At 42.9% G+C, this 13237-nt stretch overlaps 3 protein-coding genes, 1 long non-coding RNA gene and 8 other non-coding genes across 13 annotated transcripts; 11 read left to right on the top strand and 1 right to left on the bottom strand.

The window, feature by feature from the left end:
- The first annotated feature begins 531 nt into the window (after nucleotides 1-531).
- LOC6726228 (40S ribosomal protein S5a) lies at nucleotides 532-5450 on the top strand. Its single transcript, XM_016172447.3, has 5 exons — nucleotides 532-681; nucleotides 1724-2126; nucleotides 3799-3915; nucleotides 4226-4324; nucleotides 5266-5450. Exons 2-5 carry the CDS (start codon nucleotides 1725-1727, stop codon nucleotides 5332-5334), a joined length of 687 nt encoding a protein of 228 aa, XP_016039756.1. The 5' UTR covers nucleotides 532-681; nucleotide 1724; the 3' UTR covers nucleotides 5335-5450.
- On the bottom strand, nucleotides 1983-3845 carry LOC123327384. Its single transcript, XR_006542125.1, has 2 exons — nucleotides 3766-3845; nucleotides 1983-2293 (listed from the first exon to the last, which is right to left on the bottom strand). It is a non-coding gene; the product is annotated as an uncharacterized LOC123327384 (long non-coding RNA).
- Nucleotides 2877-3030, top strand: LOC120285404. The gene has a single exon (XR_005544702.1). It is a non-coding gene; the product is annotated as a small nucleolar RNA psi18S-1854 (small nucleolar RNA).
- Nucleotides 3222-3375, top strand: LOC120285403. The gene has a single exon (XR_005544701.1). It is a non-coding gene; the product is annotated as a small nucleolar RNA psi18S-1854 (small nucleolar RNA).
- On the top strand, nucleotides 3567-3721 carry LOC120285402. The gene has a single exon (XR_005544700.1). It is a non-coding gene; the product is annotated as a small nucleolar RNA psi18S-1854 (small nucleolar RNA).
- Nucleotides 3958-4106, top strand: LOC120285405. The gene has a single exon (XR_005544703.1). It is a non-coding gene; the product is annotated as a small nucleolar RNA psi28S-2876 (small nucleolar RNA).
- On the top strand, nucleotides 4522-4662 carry LOC120285409. The gene has a single exon (XR_005544707.1). It is a non-coding gene; the product is annotated as a small nucleolar RNA psi28S-1192 (small nucleolar RNA).
- On the top strand, nucleotides 4702-4838 carry LOC120285408. The gene has a single exon (XR_005544706.1). It is a non-coding gene; the product is annotated as a small nucleolar RNA psi28S-1192 (small nucleolar RNA).
- LOC120285407 lies at nucleotides 4874-5010 on the top strand. The gene has a single exon (XR_005544705.1). It is a non-coding gene; the product is annotated as a small nucleolar RNA psi28S-1192 (small nucleolar RNA).
- Nucleotides 5046-5183, top strand: LOC120285406. The gene has a single exon (XR_005544704.1). It is a non-coding gene; the product is annotated as a small nucleolar RNA psi28S-1192 (small nucleolar RNA).
- Nucleotides 5451-6087: 637 nt separating the features above from the next.
- On the top strand, nucleotides 6088-8016 carry LOC6726227. Its single transcript, XM_016172449.3, has 5 exons — nucleotides 6088-6228; nucleotides 6346-6786; nucleotides 7311-7378; nucleotides 7584-7739; nucleotides 7875-8016. The coding sequence occupies exons 1-5, from the start codon at nucleotides 6167-6169 to the stop codon at nucleotides 7985-7987; spliced, it is 840 nt and encodes a 279-aa protein (XP_016039755.1). The 5' UTR covers nucleotides 6088-6166; the 3' UTR covers nucleotides 7988-8016.
- Nucleotides 7966-13206, top strand: LOC6726226 (mediator of RNA polymerase II transcription subunit 15). 2 transcript variants are annotated; one of them, XM_044923772.1, is made up of 6 exons: nucleotides 7966-8123; nucleotides 8187-9167; nucleotides 9444-10524; nucleotides 10588-11879; nucleotides 11936-12168; nucleotides 12434-13206. In XM_044923772.1, the coding sequence occupies exons 1-6, from the start codon at nucleotides 7966-7968 to the stop codon at nucleotides 12751-12753; spliced, it is 4065 nt and encodes a 1354-aa protein (XP_044779707.1). In that variant the 3' UTR covers nucleotides 12754-13206. The 2 variants fall into 2 exon arrangements, with proteins under 2 accessions (XP_044779707.1, XP_016039754.2); XM_016172451.3 differs by having other exon boundaries at nucleotides 8187-10524.
- The last annotated feature ends 31 nt before the right edge of the window (nucleotides 13207-13237 follow it).

Here is a 13237-nt window from a genome sequence, read left to right as displayed (position 1 = left end):
CCACCTAAAAATAGTTAAATTGTTCTGCATTATATATTTTCAATATATATAATATATATATATATCACATAATGTTTTCCACTAACAAATTTAAATTAAGAACTTTATGTTATAACAATATATATATATGCCCTACTAATATCAAAGAACAAATTATAAGACATGACAATTGTAATGACAATACATTATATACAATTATTTATTTTAGAATCATTTAAATAATTACATTTTATAATACTTAAGCATATATCCAAATTTCTATAAAGTGACTGTAATACAGAAATATTGTCACGCAAATTAAAACTATCGTCACTCGTTGTGACTGGCAAAACCGCCAAATGCCGCATATCGATAGAAGGTTCAGACTTTGTTCTTAAAAAAGTGGCTTAAAACTATTAGTGTGCCTTAAAGCAGGATGTATTTCTATGAAGTAGATATAAATGTGCAACTCATGCAGCAAACGCTTTCGAACAAGTAATTAAGTCGAGGAATAAGCAGCAATTATCGCCGCCAATCTACGTTCGATAGTTCACTTGTTGTGCATCCCTGGCAGCCGGAATGCAACCGTGTGCGTGTCGGCGGAAGCGGACTCTCTGGCGTTGCTGCACACTGCCGCAACATGTTCTTTTTCAGGCGTTTGCCTTTGCGCTGACATCGTATCTCGATTTCTTCTGTGACAAAGTAAGGGATTTTCAACGTTTAATTGTGTGGATTGAAGCCAGAGGATGGCCAAAAGTCGGCTAAATGCTGGCGCTTAGTGTGGATACTAAGGGTTTTGTGAATTTACGACGGCAAACTGCGGAATATTGCAATTTCCACCAAAATGAGGTTAAAAACGGGCGGCTTTTTGTTTGTGTGTGTGCGCGAGAGTGCAACTGTGTGTGTGCGTCACACGTGTTTGTTTCCCCCTTTTTTTTTTTTGTATATTTTTTTCATCTGCTTGCAGCGCAAGAATATGTTAAATACAATATACATCCACGTATATTGAGCCAATTATCAAAAAGGATAACCCTTAAGAAAGTATAAACCCTGAAAAACTCGCAAGTCAACAACAACAACGCGCGTGTGTTTTTTTTGCGGTGCTTATGCTTGCGTGTGTGTGCGTATAGCGCCCATCTACAGTTTTAAAAACGTGTTAACGCAGAAAAACTACTTAAATCTGTATTTGAAAGTTATTGTGACCCTTTTTGTATACTTAAACATGATCTTCACTGAAACTTGCTTCTTTCATAAACCTTGAAAATATATTTTTAGTTTATTTTTGTTTTTAATAAGTTTTTAAGATTTAAAAACGAATGTTAAGGTCTTATTCGTATCAGTTTATTACAGCCCTTTCTTGGGTTTTGTATTCGTAAACGAATTGAACCAAATCTAGTTAAATTTATAAACAATTTTGTATGTGTATGTGTGTTCAAAAATGATTGCATTTTCATTATTTTACATACAGTAAAACGTTTTTCTACATCAATTCCCTTTTGTTACGATGTTTTCATAAACAAATACTGAAAAACACGTTTTTGTAAAACTTCTAGGTGATGTTCAAGCCATACAATGATGTTCAATAACATAAGTTAGCTTAATATAAATAACGACCAAATACCAATTACCAACCGTGATAGTAATAGATCGCAAAGCCCTAAAGTATCCCATCCCACAGTAGAATTACCCATACCGATTTGCAGACACGTGACTAACTTATTTGCCTTCCAAAAAACTTTTGCAGCATGGCCGAAGTTGCTGAAAACGTGGTGGAGACCTTCGAGGAGCCAGCGGCACCTATGGAAGCCGAGGTGGCCGAGACGATCCTGGAGACGAATGTGGTGTCCACCACTGAGCTGCCGGAGATCAAGCTGTTCGGCCGCTGGTCTTGCGACGATGTCACCGTCAACGACATCTCTCTGCAGGATTACATCTCGGTGAAGGAGAAGTTTGCCCGCTATCTTCCCCATTCCGCCGGTCGTTATGCCGCCAAGCGTTTCCGCAAGGCCCAGTGCCCCATTGTGGAGCGTTTGACCTGTTCCCTGATGATGAAGGGTCGCAACAACGGCAAGAAGCTGATGGCCTGCCGCATCGTCAAGCACTCGTTCGAGATCATCCATCTGCTCACCGGGGAGAACCCTCTGCAGGTAAACATGCCCATCCCGTCCAAATGTTTCCACTTCCAACGAGCGGCCCATGCTAAACTGTGGCCAGAGAACTTTGCCACTCGGCCATGGGTAGAATGGGCACGCAGAGCGAACCCAAGGTTTTAATGTCCTAGTGCCTGAAGATATCAAATCCTCTTCTTGTTTTCCTGGAATTTAAAACCACACTACAAAACCATTATAAAGCATATGCGGTACCTTGCTGTAAACTGATTTAAAGGGAATCTTTACTGATTTCTAGTCCTCCTCAATGCTGGCTAGGTTTTACATACTTTCCGAAGCATAACTCTCAAAGGGACTAATAGTGAACCAAAGATTTAATTATCCTAGTGCTAGAATAGATAGCCAATTCTGGTTCTCCTGGAACTTAAAGCTACAGTAGTATTATAGAGGAGTCCTCCTCAATGCCAGTTGATGGTAATTTTTAGCCGAACTGAGCATAACTCTTAACGGACTCATAGGAAAAGGTATTAACTATCCTTGTGCTTGAAGATAAAACCACTTCCCGCTCTCCTGGAACTTAATTCGACATTGAAGACAATAGCATATTAGTGGATCGTTCACAATGGGTCTACCTCAATGCTAGTTGAAGGAAATTCTATCTCAGCTAAGGCATATATTAAATAGACTCAGAGGAATAAGTGTTAATTATCCTAGTGCTTGAAGATTAAACCACTTCCCGCTCTCCTGGAATTTAAGACTACATTAGAAAGAAAGCATTCATTAGAGAGATTAGTATCCGTCCAAAACTAAAACTGCAGCGTTGATCTCTACAGCGTTGTGGTATTCAATTGGACCACAATAAACCTCATGGTTAGCTATTCCTCTTAAGGGCATAGCCTCAAAAATGCAACCTTAATAAAGCATAAATCAACAAAAACCTAATCTCAGAAACCACGTTTCAGTCCACCTCAATGCCAGACGGCTTAAAAATACCATGCCATACTGAGCATAAAAAAAATGGACTAATATCAATTGAAATTGTTTTAACTATCCTTGTGCCTGAAGATATAAGCCACTTCCTGCTCTCCTGGAAATTAAAACAACACTATAGTTAAGCATTATTCACCAAGAGTATCATTATCCGTCCAAAACTAAAACTGCAGCGTTGATCTCTACAGCGTTGTGGTATTCAACTGGACCACAATAAACCCCATGATTAGCTATTCCTCTTAAGGGCATGGCCTCAAAAATGAAACCTTAATAAAGCATAAATCAACAAAAACCTAATCTCAGAAACCACGTTTCAGTCCACCTCAATGCCAGACGGCTTAAAAATACCATGCCATACTGAGCATAAAAAAAATGGACTAATATCAATTGAAATTGTTTTAACTATCCTTGTGCCTGAAGATATAAGCCACTTCCTGCTCTCCTGGAAATTAAAACAACACTATAGTTAAGCATTATTCACCAAGAGTATCATTATCCGTCCAAAACTAAAACTGCAGCGTTGATCTCTACAGCGTTGTGGTATTCAACTGGACCACAATAAACCCCATGATTAGCTATTCCTCTTAAGGGCATAGCCTCAAAAATGAAACCTTAATAAAGCAATAAATCAACAAAACCAGCAAAAGTTCCACCTTGGTGCTTCGAGTGGATCAATGTGACAGCTTACTCATTTCGATTTTTCTTTGTGTCCTCTTTGCAGATCCTGGTCAGCGCCATCATCAACTCGGGACCCCGTGAGGACTCCACCCGTATTGGACGTGCCGGTACCGTCCGTCGTCAGGCCGTCGATGTGTCGCCCCTGCGTCGCGTCAACCAGGTGAGTTTCTTCAGAGGATTTGAATGCCAGATGCATGTGCACACGGTGGCCGGTAGCAATGGCTTGTGGTTCCTTTAGAGACTGACTGCTTGCTTATAACACTTGGCCAGAACGAAAATCTATCTTATATCCGTAGCGTCATAATGTGTAGTATAGCCGACATTTGGCGTATGAAACGAAGAGACATTATCAATTGCATAACACACAGGGGTTTCACTTCACCAATGATAAGAACCCCAAATAGTTACGCTGCTATGTGATTGCGTTCATAAAGTTTACTTCATTAATTTTTTCTGTCTATTTTCTCTAGGCTATCTGGCTGCTGTGCACCGGAGCTCGTGAGGCTGCCTTCAGGAACATCAAGACCATCGCCGAGTGCCTGGCTGATGAGCTGATCAACGCTGCTAAGGTGGGTACATTGGGCATGTGGCGAGCTCAAAGTGGGAATGGGGGGGTGGTCTACTCTAATGCTTGGCATTGTACTACCAAAATGCCTGGCCTCGCTTGTAGACCAGATCGAGAACCACGTTCGGCACTCGGATTAACCCAAGAATTGAGCTTCGATATAGCTCTTTTCTTCCTTCTAGTGACACAGCTGGTCATTTCAACCAGTCCAATCTAATTCTGCATCATGGTTTATTTATGTAGTCTCGCTTTTGGACCAGATCAAACTCCAAATCTCTTATTATCCTTGTGCTAGTGACCACTTAACTGTCCTATGCACACGAGAAACGTAAAAGAACACTTTTATGTATTAGCATTTAGCAACTGATTCGATTAGGAAAGCGGAGGTCCAATCTAATTCTGCATCGTGGTTTAACTATGTAGTCTCGCTTTTGGACCAGAACAATCACCATCCTTTATTATCCTTGTGCTTGTGACAATATCAGTTCAATGCACACGAGAAACGTAAAAGAACATTAGGAAACTGTTTAAAAGTTGGTATATCGAGGTTAATAATAGGTCCAATCTAATTCTGCATCGTGGTTTAATTATGTAGTCTCGCTTTTGGACCAGATTAATTCACATCCTTTATTATCCTTGTGCTTGTGACAATATCAGTTCAATGCACACGAGAAACGTAAAAGAACATTAGGAAACTGTTTAAAAGTTGGTATATAGAGGTTAATAATAGGTCCAATCTAATTCTGCATCGTGGTTTAATTATGTAGTCTCGCTTTTGGACCAGATTAATTCACATCCTTTATTATCCTTGTGCTTGTAATATTACTTAGTTCAATGCACACGAGAAACGTAAATGAACACTAGCTTTAAATAAGTTAGGAACTTATTGATCTAGAAAAACATTGATCGCCAGTACTAATGACTTGTGTTTGAATGTATTTCCAGGGATCTTCCAACTCGTACGCCATCAAGAAGAAGGATGAGTTGGAGCGTGTCGCCAAGTCCAACCGTTAAGGAGACATCATCACCAGCAAAAACAAACTTCTGTCTGTTTTTTTTTATACAAATAACGTGTGTACACTGAGAAATGATACACTAAAACTAAAATAAACAACAAGATGAAAAATTAACTGTGGAACATTCTTTTTTTTTATAGTTTTTAGTTTATAATAAAATTGGTTGTCAGAGAAGAAATGGTATTTTAGCTATTTTCTATTGGGCTGCTGGTCTCAGAAATATGTGATGTTAAGCGTGAGGAAAACGTGAAATTGGCTTGTTTGGAATAGCTAAAAATAATAAAATTAAATTAAGCTAAAAAATTAAAGTAAATGATTTAAGGAACTTTCTTGAAAGTTTTTTATCGATATTCAGTTCATAATAATATTGATGCAACTTTTTTTCATAGATATTTCACTAATTACTCACGATAGATTTTGGCATTTTTAGTGCATAAAATCTACAGATAGTTGCGATACTCTATCGATCTGGCATCACTTTTCTAAAATAATAGTACTGGGAAGCGGGAAACAGTTAACAATACTCCGATTGATTTAAACCCTTAAATTCTACAGTTATTTTTTATTTTCTCTACTTTTAAGGAAATCTATGTCAAATCAACAAAATTTCCATTTATTGTAGGAGGCTAGTCATTTAATGACATTTAAAATCCAACTGTCACTCCACCCGATCGAGTCAATTCATTATCGATGTAAATCAGGGCCCGATAGGTACACTTCACATCGCAATCGGTTTTAATTGCAATTTGTCCTTCGTCCAACACTTTATTTTAAAATTCCTTGGTAGTAGGTCGGATTGCAATAGATTTACATTTCTGGATTAGTGTATAATGTTCACAGTGGATGCAGGCGAAGGATCATCAGTTGCAAACGAGACTCCATTGAAAAGCCAGTAAGTGCACGGCAATCCTGGCCAAAAAGCAGGACGCATTTATATTCGCAGGCCCCTAAGACATAAAACACGTGCAATTTTCTAAACGCCACACAATATCCTTAATATACAATACAGATTCCACGAGCAGAAGTTAGTGGAGCACTATTGCCGGCAGACGCAGCTGCTCAAGCTGGTCCAGGGTTCCTCTGGCCGCTTTGTGGCGAACTATAGGAGCTCCCGGCGGCCAGAGGACCTGCTGGCCCCCATCCAGCTGCGTCTGGACTTCGAATACCGGCAACTACTCGAAATCTCACCACAGCTACTGCAGCTCATCGTCGAGGAGCCGCTGCAGTTCCAAGAAGCGGTCCGCTACTCGGTTTATGGCTTGATCCGCTCACATCTCAAGGACGCTGGCCTAAAGGCCATCGATATCAACCAGCTGCACGCCCACTGGCGCCTGGTGGGACTGCCCTTTACGCCGGGCCTGCAGTTCGAGCCGCGGGATCAGTTGATCCGGCTGGGTTTGTCCCAGATCCGGGGCATCCTAGCCGCCTTTACGCCGCAAGAAACACTGGTGTCAGTTTTGCATTTTGTACATGTCCTTGCAGAGAATTGCTATGTTCCCCTACTTTGCTTTGGTGTGCTTATTCGACATTTTTCTTATTCGATGTGGTTATGTTAGTGTAGCATGTCTTGCCTTTTTATTTAGATATGCCTGATTAAGTATAGTTATAGTTCTTAACTAACCGAACCCATTTTTGCCTAACTGGTTCACCTTCTTTGGTCTAGTTCAAGAGGTTTTTAAGTTTAGGCTTTCAAGAGTTTATGTAAATACTAGCCTACAAAAGCAGTATATCTCCCATCACCTTTCTATACATGATCATTGTGGTTAAAGTTAAAAAAGCATGGATCGTATTATCATTATTTTTCATTTAAGTTGGCTAATGGTATTTATTATTTGTCTATTGCATGTATTATTTTCTTATGCCTTAGGCAATATCTATTTCTAAACATATCAATTGTAAAACATACAGCTGCTCTGCTAGGGTGTGCCAATCTTTGATAATATGTGAAATTTATATCCTGATATTCCATTGTAGCTTGCAATCGATCTGGTACTGCGGCAGTGGCTGTATGCGAAATGCCATACAGACCAGCTCAACAGATGGTAGGTCCCATAGGCTAGGAACCTAAAAAAACCCCATGCACTTCATCCAAATTGTGGCACAACCAATGCCCAAACATATTTATCCTCTAACCATACTCACCACCTTCGGAACCCTGTCTAACAAAATGTTATCTAACCCAGCATTCCTGGTTCACGAGATCCTGAGCCAGCTCCATTGCTAATCCATCTTCTCGATATCTTTCAGCACCCTTTTGTTCGAGCTGCTCGCGGCCCATGAGTGAATACCAAAAGCTACGCGTCACTGAAACGTATCGAATCTTAGCTATCTTGCCTATTTCAGCAGTTCAAACACCTCGTGTCACCAATTGCCTTCATCGCCCCAAATTAGTTCGACTTAGAGGTAGGTATCCAGGACATCATAAACACGTGAACTTCAATATGCCTTGTAAACTAGGACATACTCATATAGATGTCACTATCATGAATAATAATAATAATGTTTAGTTTTTGTTTAAATAATAACTGCATTTCTCAGCCCACGCCCACGACTGCGAATTAAAGTTGGGTGCTAGCTACCTAATCAGTGGATACTTTGCCAGCTCAGCCAGCACATATCAACTGGAAGCATGTCATCTAGGAGTAAACTAGAGAACAAAGATTCTCGTGGGGACATTCCCCACCTGCTAAATGTTTTCCTGTGCAACGATGGCGATGGTTTATCTGCAAATGAATCCAAGGAACAGGTCTTAAATTGTACTCAAAATGCCAACACAAGCTCCATAGGGTAAAATATTCTATTTACACTATCATAATGAGCAAATGTATTAATGTATCCCCCAATGCCCAGCACCATACCATCGAATGGCCTGGTCGAAAGCGATGTGACGCCTGTTATGACTCCCACACCGAAGGTCGGTGTCTACAAACCAAATGATAACGTCTGGCGCGTATCTAAAGAAGCCACTAAGCGTGATCGTACCTATGTTGTGAGTGCCGAGGAGTATCCTGATTTGGGCCAGCGTCAGAAGAGATCCAAACAACGTTCGCCGCCGACGCGTACTCAAGATGACGGCGGCACTGATTCGAGCCATGCCAAAGGTTTTAGTCGCGTAAAAGATGCGCCTGTGCTGGCCAACTTTTTGCCGGATTTTATGCTTTCGAAATCGAGCAACAGCAATCATCAAGCGGTGACCACTTGGCTATCGTCAGTACGTCCTAGCGACAGCCAAAAGTCTTCAAACGACCAGGCACGTTGCTCTTCTTCGACTACGATGACACTGGTGAAAAATGATTCAGTACAGCCGCTTGCGCCAAAAAGTGCTGCCAAGTCTTCTCCTGGCGAGGAGAATATCCAACAGAAGCAGAATACTCCAGCTAATTCCCAACAGCAGGAGACAAGCCCGGCTAATTCTGTCATTCATCAGGTGGAAACAACTAACTCTCCAAAGGAGCAGCAGAACAGTTCTGCCACTTCCTTACAGCAGCAGAAGAGTTCGGTCAATTCCTTACAGAAGCGGAAGAATTTGGTCAATTCTTCACAGCAGCAGAAGAGTTCTGCCAGTTCCTTAAAGCAGCAGAAGAGTTGTGCCAGTTCCTTACCGCAACAGAAGAGTTCAGTCAATTTTACTATCATACCGCAGAAGGTTTCCGTCAATTCTTCACAGCAGCAGAAGAGTTCTGCCAGTTCCTTACAGCAGCAGAAGAGTTCGGCCAGTTCCTTACAGCAGCAGAAGAGTTGTGCCAGTTCCTTACCGCAACAGAAGAGTTCAGTCAATTTTACTATCATACCGCAGAAGGTTTCCGTCAATTCTCCACAGCAGCAGAAGAGTTCTGCCAGTTCCTTACAGCAGCAGAAGAGTTCGGCCAGTTCCTTACAGCAGCAGAAGAGTTGTGCCAGTTCCTTACCGCAACAGAAGAGTTCAGTCAATTTTACTATCATACCGCAGAAGGTTTCCGTAAATTCTTCACAGCAGCAGAAGAGTTGTGCCAGTTCCTTACCGCAACAGAAGAGTTCAGTCAATTTTACTATCATACCGCAGAAGGTTTCCGTCAATTCTCCACAGCAGCAGAAGAGTTCTGCCAGTTCCTTACAGCAGCAGAAGAGTTCTGCCAGTTCCTTACAGCAGCAGAAGAGTTCGGCCAGTTCCTTACAGCAGCAGAAGAGTTGTGCCAGTTCCTTACCGCAACAGAAGAGTTCAGTCAATTTTACTATCATACCGCAGAAGGTTTCCGTCAATTCTTCACAGCAGCAGAAGTGTTCTGCCAGTTCCTTACAGCAGCAGAAGAGTTGTGCCAGTTCCTTACCGCAACAGAAGAGTTCAGTCAATTTTACTATCATACCGCAGAAGGGTTCCGTCAATTCTTCACAGCAGCAGAAGAGTTCTGCCAGTTCCTTACAGCAGCAGAGGAGTTGTATCAATTCCTCGCAATATCAGAAGAGTTCTGCCAGTTCTTTACAGCAGAAGAGTCCTGAAAGTTCTTACCAAGTAAGCAATTCTCATAGCAAATTCCGACAGCAGCAAAAGAAGAGTCCTGAAAAAAATAAAGGGAGCCAAAAGAATCAGAAATCTCCTGGCATTCAACACTCTTGGAAACAACAACAGGAGCAGCAGCAGCCAAAGAGTCTTCAGAATTGTTCGCAAACTTCTGTTCAGCAGCAGCAACAGCAAGTGAACCCTAATCATAGTCAGTCGCAATCAGGGAGACCTATCAAGCCCACTTACTCGCACTCAAGGAGAGCTTTAGTTACAAACAATTCTCCGGTACCAATCAGCATACATACCGTTAACCACAGCCAGCAGACCAGATTCCAGATTCAATCATCGAGTCCCAGTGTTGTCCACAATGAGGACGAGGATGTTATGCCGCCGACGCCCAACCAAAGTGAGAGAAGGCAGAAGAGGTTCCCACGTCGCAATCACAACCACCGGATGGTGCGCAGTCTGCAGGCGGTGAGTCGAGAGTTTACAGAATCCTCGCCGGAGGGACCTTTAGGGGGATTGCCGGAAAAAGAGGTTGTGCCGTACCAGCAACATGAGCATCCGCCCCAGGTGAAGCGCTCACCAGAAATCCAACAGAACAGCCACATTCAGCAATTGCCTACGGTCAGCGCTTTAAATTTAAATGCTAAGGAGTTCAACCCTACCGCAAAATGCAATCCCCCCGACTCAGTGTGTAAATTGAGCGTAAGTCATTGCACAGTATGTTGAATCCTTATTTTATAATCCCTTTTCCCTCGGCAATTACAGCGGAGACGTTGTCGACAGCGATTTATGCGATCTTCACGCGCGAAACAACAGAACCAAAGCGAGCCAGGACCAAATCCTGAAAGTGCCCCAGAACCAATACTCGAATGCACCTCTGAGATAGGTGATCAGCCACAACAGCCAGTCAACATACCAATCCAACCCAATTTACCACCGGCACCGGCACTACCCATGGTCTTCTTTGATCAGCAGGCGGGAGTTATATGGAGCAACCCATCACCATACATTCCGATTGAAATCCAAAACACCAGTGCCAGCCTGTCGGTTTTTCGGCTAGCCAGTCTCCCGTGTACAGGAGTTGGCACCCCCAATATGGATATATTTACCATATCTCCACCCACTATCCAGCATATCAGCTCCAGCCGCCTCCCATCCAGCATTTCCAGGACAACCCAGTTATCGCATACTCTCAGTTCGCCGCCGGTGGAGAACCAGCACCAGGAACATTCATGCAGCCACCAGGACGAGGACCTAATGTACAGCCGGCCTCTGTTGGATATGGATCAGGAGGAAACCCAGCCGGAGCAACAGGACCAGGAATGGCAGTGGGAGTCGGAGATGGAGCCCCCGAGGTTCCAGTCGAAGAAACAGGTCGTCGCCGACGCACTCGGCGAAAAAGACGCGCCCGTCGCTAAGGACGCAGGATCACCACTAGAGCGTCATATGATATTTCGAGCCCCATCGCAGCACGGCCAAGAATATCCCAAGCCGGATCTAAACTGCGTGCCGTCCAGCATCAGGAAACTACATTACCTGATCTCATCACAGTATTCTGACTACTCCTTCGTCTACGCCCTAAGTGCTCAGATCTGTCAGGACTGTGTGCCCATGGATTGCTTTGTTTACCTGAAGATGATACTGCTGGCCAGTATCGTTTCAATCGAATCTGATGAGGTGCGGGCTCCAATTTCCTTATGCATAATCGCCAGCGACAGCCTGATGGCCAGCCGTCTAATGAACAAAGTGGGCCAACTGGCTCCACGTTTCCTGGGACCCCACGAATACGGACTGCAGCCCACTTTCAATGCCCTACCCTCGCGCTTTAATTGGGTAGTGGCCAGTCCTTTACTATTGGCCCAACAGGGTGTTTACTACGTCGGCGATTGGAATCGTCTGTCCAAGGATCAGGGATGCCAGCTGGAAAAGTGCGTCGAAAATGGAGCGGTCCCAGTGGCGCAGTTGCACGTCGATCAGCCCTTGAAGGCAGCCGTTTGGACTTACTGGCAGCCGAACAACTCCACCAATCAGACACTGGCCCTCGCCAAATTGTGCCCGTAAGGTGGACAAAACTAAAAATTACGCTCGTATATTAAGTTAACCTAATTTGCAGAATCTTCGGTCTGCCTATTTATATGGGTGGTCAGGTCAACAATAGTCTCTGGCACTCCATAATTCAGAAGCACAACGCTGAGGGAGAAATTGTGGTCAACGATGGCTTGAACATTCCCGAGGACGACATGCGCATGCTAATACATCTGTTGCATCAGCGCAAGACCACCTTAACCGATCCCGCTCAGCATATGCTGCAAAAGTATTATGTGATCTCCCGGAAAGAGCGACCGAGTAAGTCCATTAAGCAGCAAACCGTCTTCCCAGCTTCAAAAGGAAGGGTCGTGTCAGTACGGTTTTATGAAACAGATCACAGATCAACATTCACTAACCTTCATTCATAATAATCTTCAAACAGATCTAATCCACACTGACTTTAGTAAAGCATTTGACTCTGTTAATCATTCTCGAAACTTCAAATACTATTTACAACTTTTGTTACTTTTCTGTGCTCCTCTAATCGATGGCAATTAACGTTTTCCATCCCGCTCATTTCCAGATGTCTTCTCCAGCAAGACCTACATAGTGCTGAAGCAATTAGCTGAGTGCTTTGCCAAGCTGGCGCTGCGTCTGGAGGTCCTTGAATCGGACGTTTGTGTGGCCATCTACCACTGTGAGCATTTCGTGCAGGGCATTTTCGGGGCCAAAGAAAACCAGGCACCGCCGGCAGTCTTCAATTTCAATGTGATCTCCTCCATCGATCCGTACATGAACAAGTTTACACGCTGGCTACTTCAGTATCTGAATAGCTACGAGGACGAGGAGCTGGGGATGCACGCGGACAAGAAGCGGCGCACAGATAGCTGGGCCATGCCCTAAACGCTTGGCATAGATCCCTAGACCAACTTGGCATTCATTTGGCCACTGGACCAATTTTGAATACCTTTTCTAGTTTTATACGATTGAATTTACTGCACTTGTGTTTGTAAACAAAATCGGCACTGAAGCCACTAGATACTACACCTAACCATTCACTACACAAACAACACCTGAAGCGTTCAAAAACGAAACCTATATTTGTAAGCATTCACAAACAGACGCCACACACAGATATTCCCCATCTCCTTCACATTCCGTGATATATATGTTTTGTGTATATCGCAAGCTGATCGCGGATAGTTTTCAAAATTTAGTTCCCGAAAATCAGGAACCTGTTGGAATAGTCTTGCACCGTTGCTAATCGCTTATCAACGATGTTTTTGCAAATTTTTTGGAAACTAATTTGTAAAATTGTTTTTGGTACAAGTAATAAAATTAATGTGTGGCCAAGAATCTGTATAATTTTTTTTTATAAAAAACATAT

Source organism: Drosophila simulans, chromosome X (assembly GCF_016746395.2).
Source record: "Drosophila simulans strain w501 chromosome X, Prin_Dsim_3.1, whole genome shotgun sequence".
In the NCBI taxonomy this organism is placed as follows: Eukaryota; Metazoa; Arthropoda; class Insecta; order Diptera; family Drosophilidae; genus Drosophila; species Drosophila simulans.
This window is presented reverse-complemented; position numbering and strand designations above follow the sequence as displayed.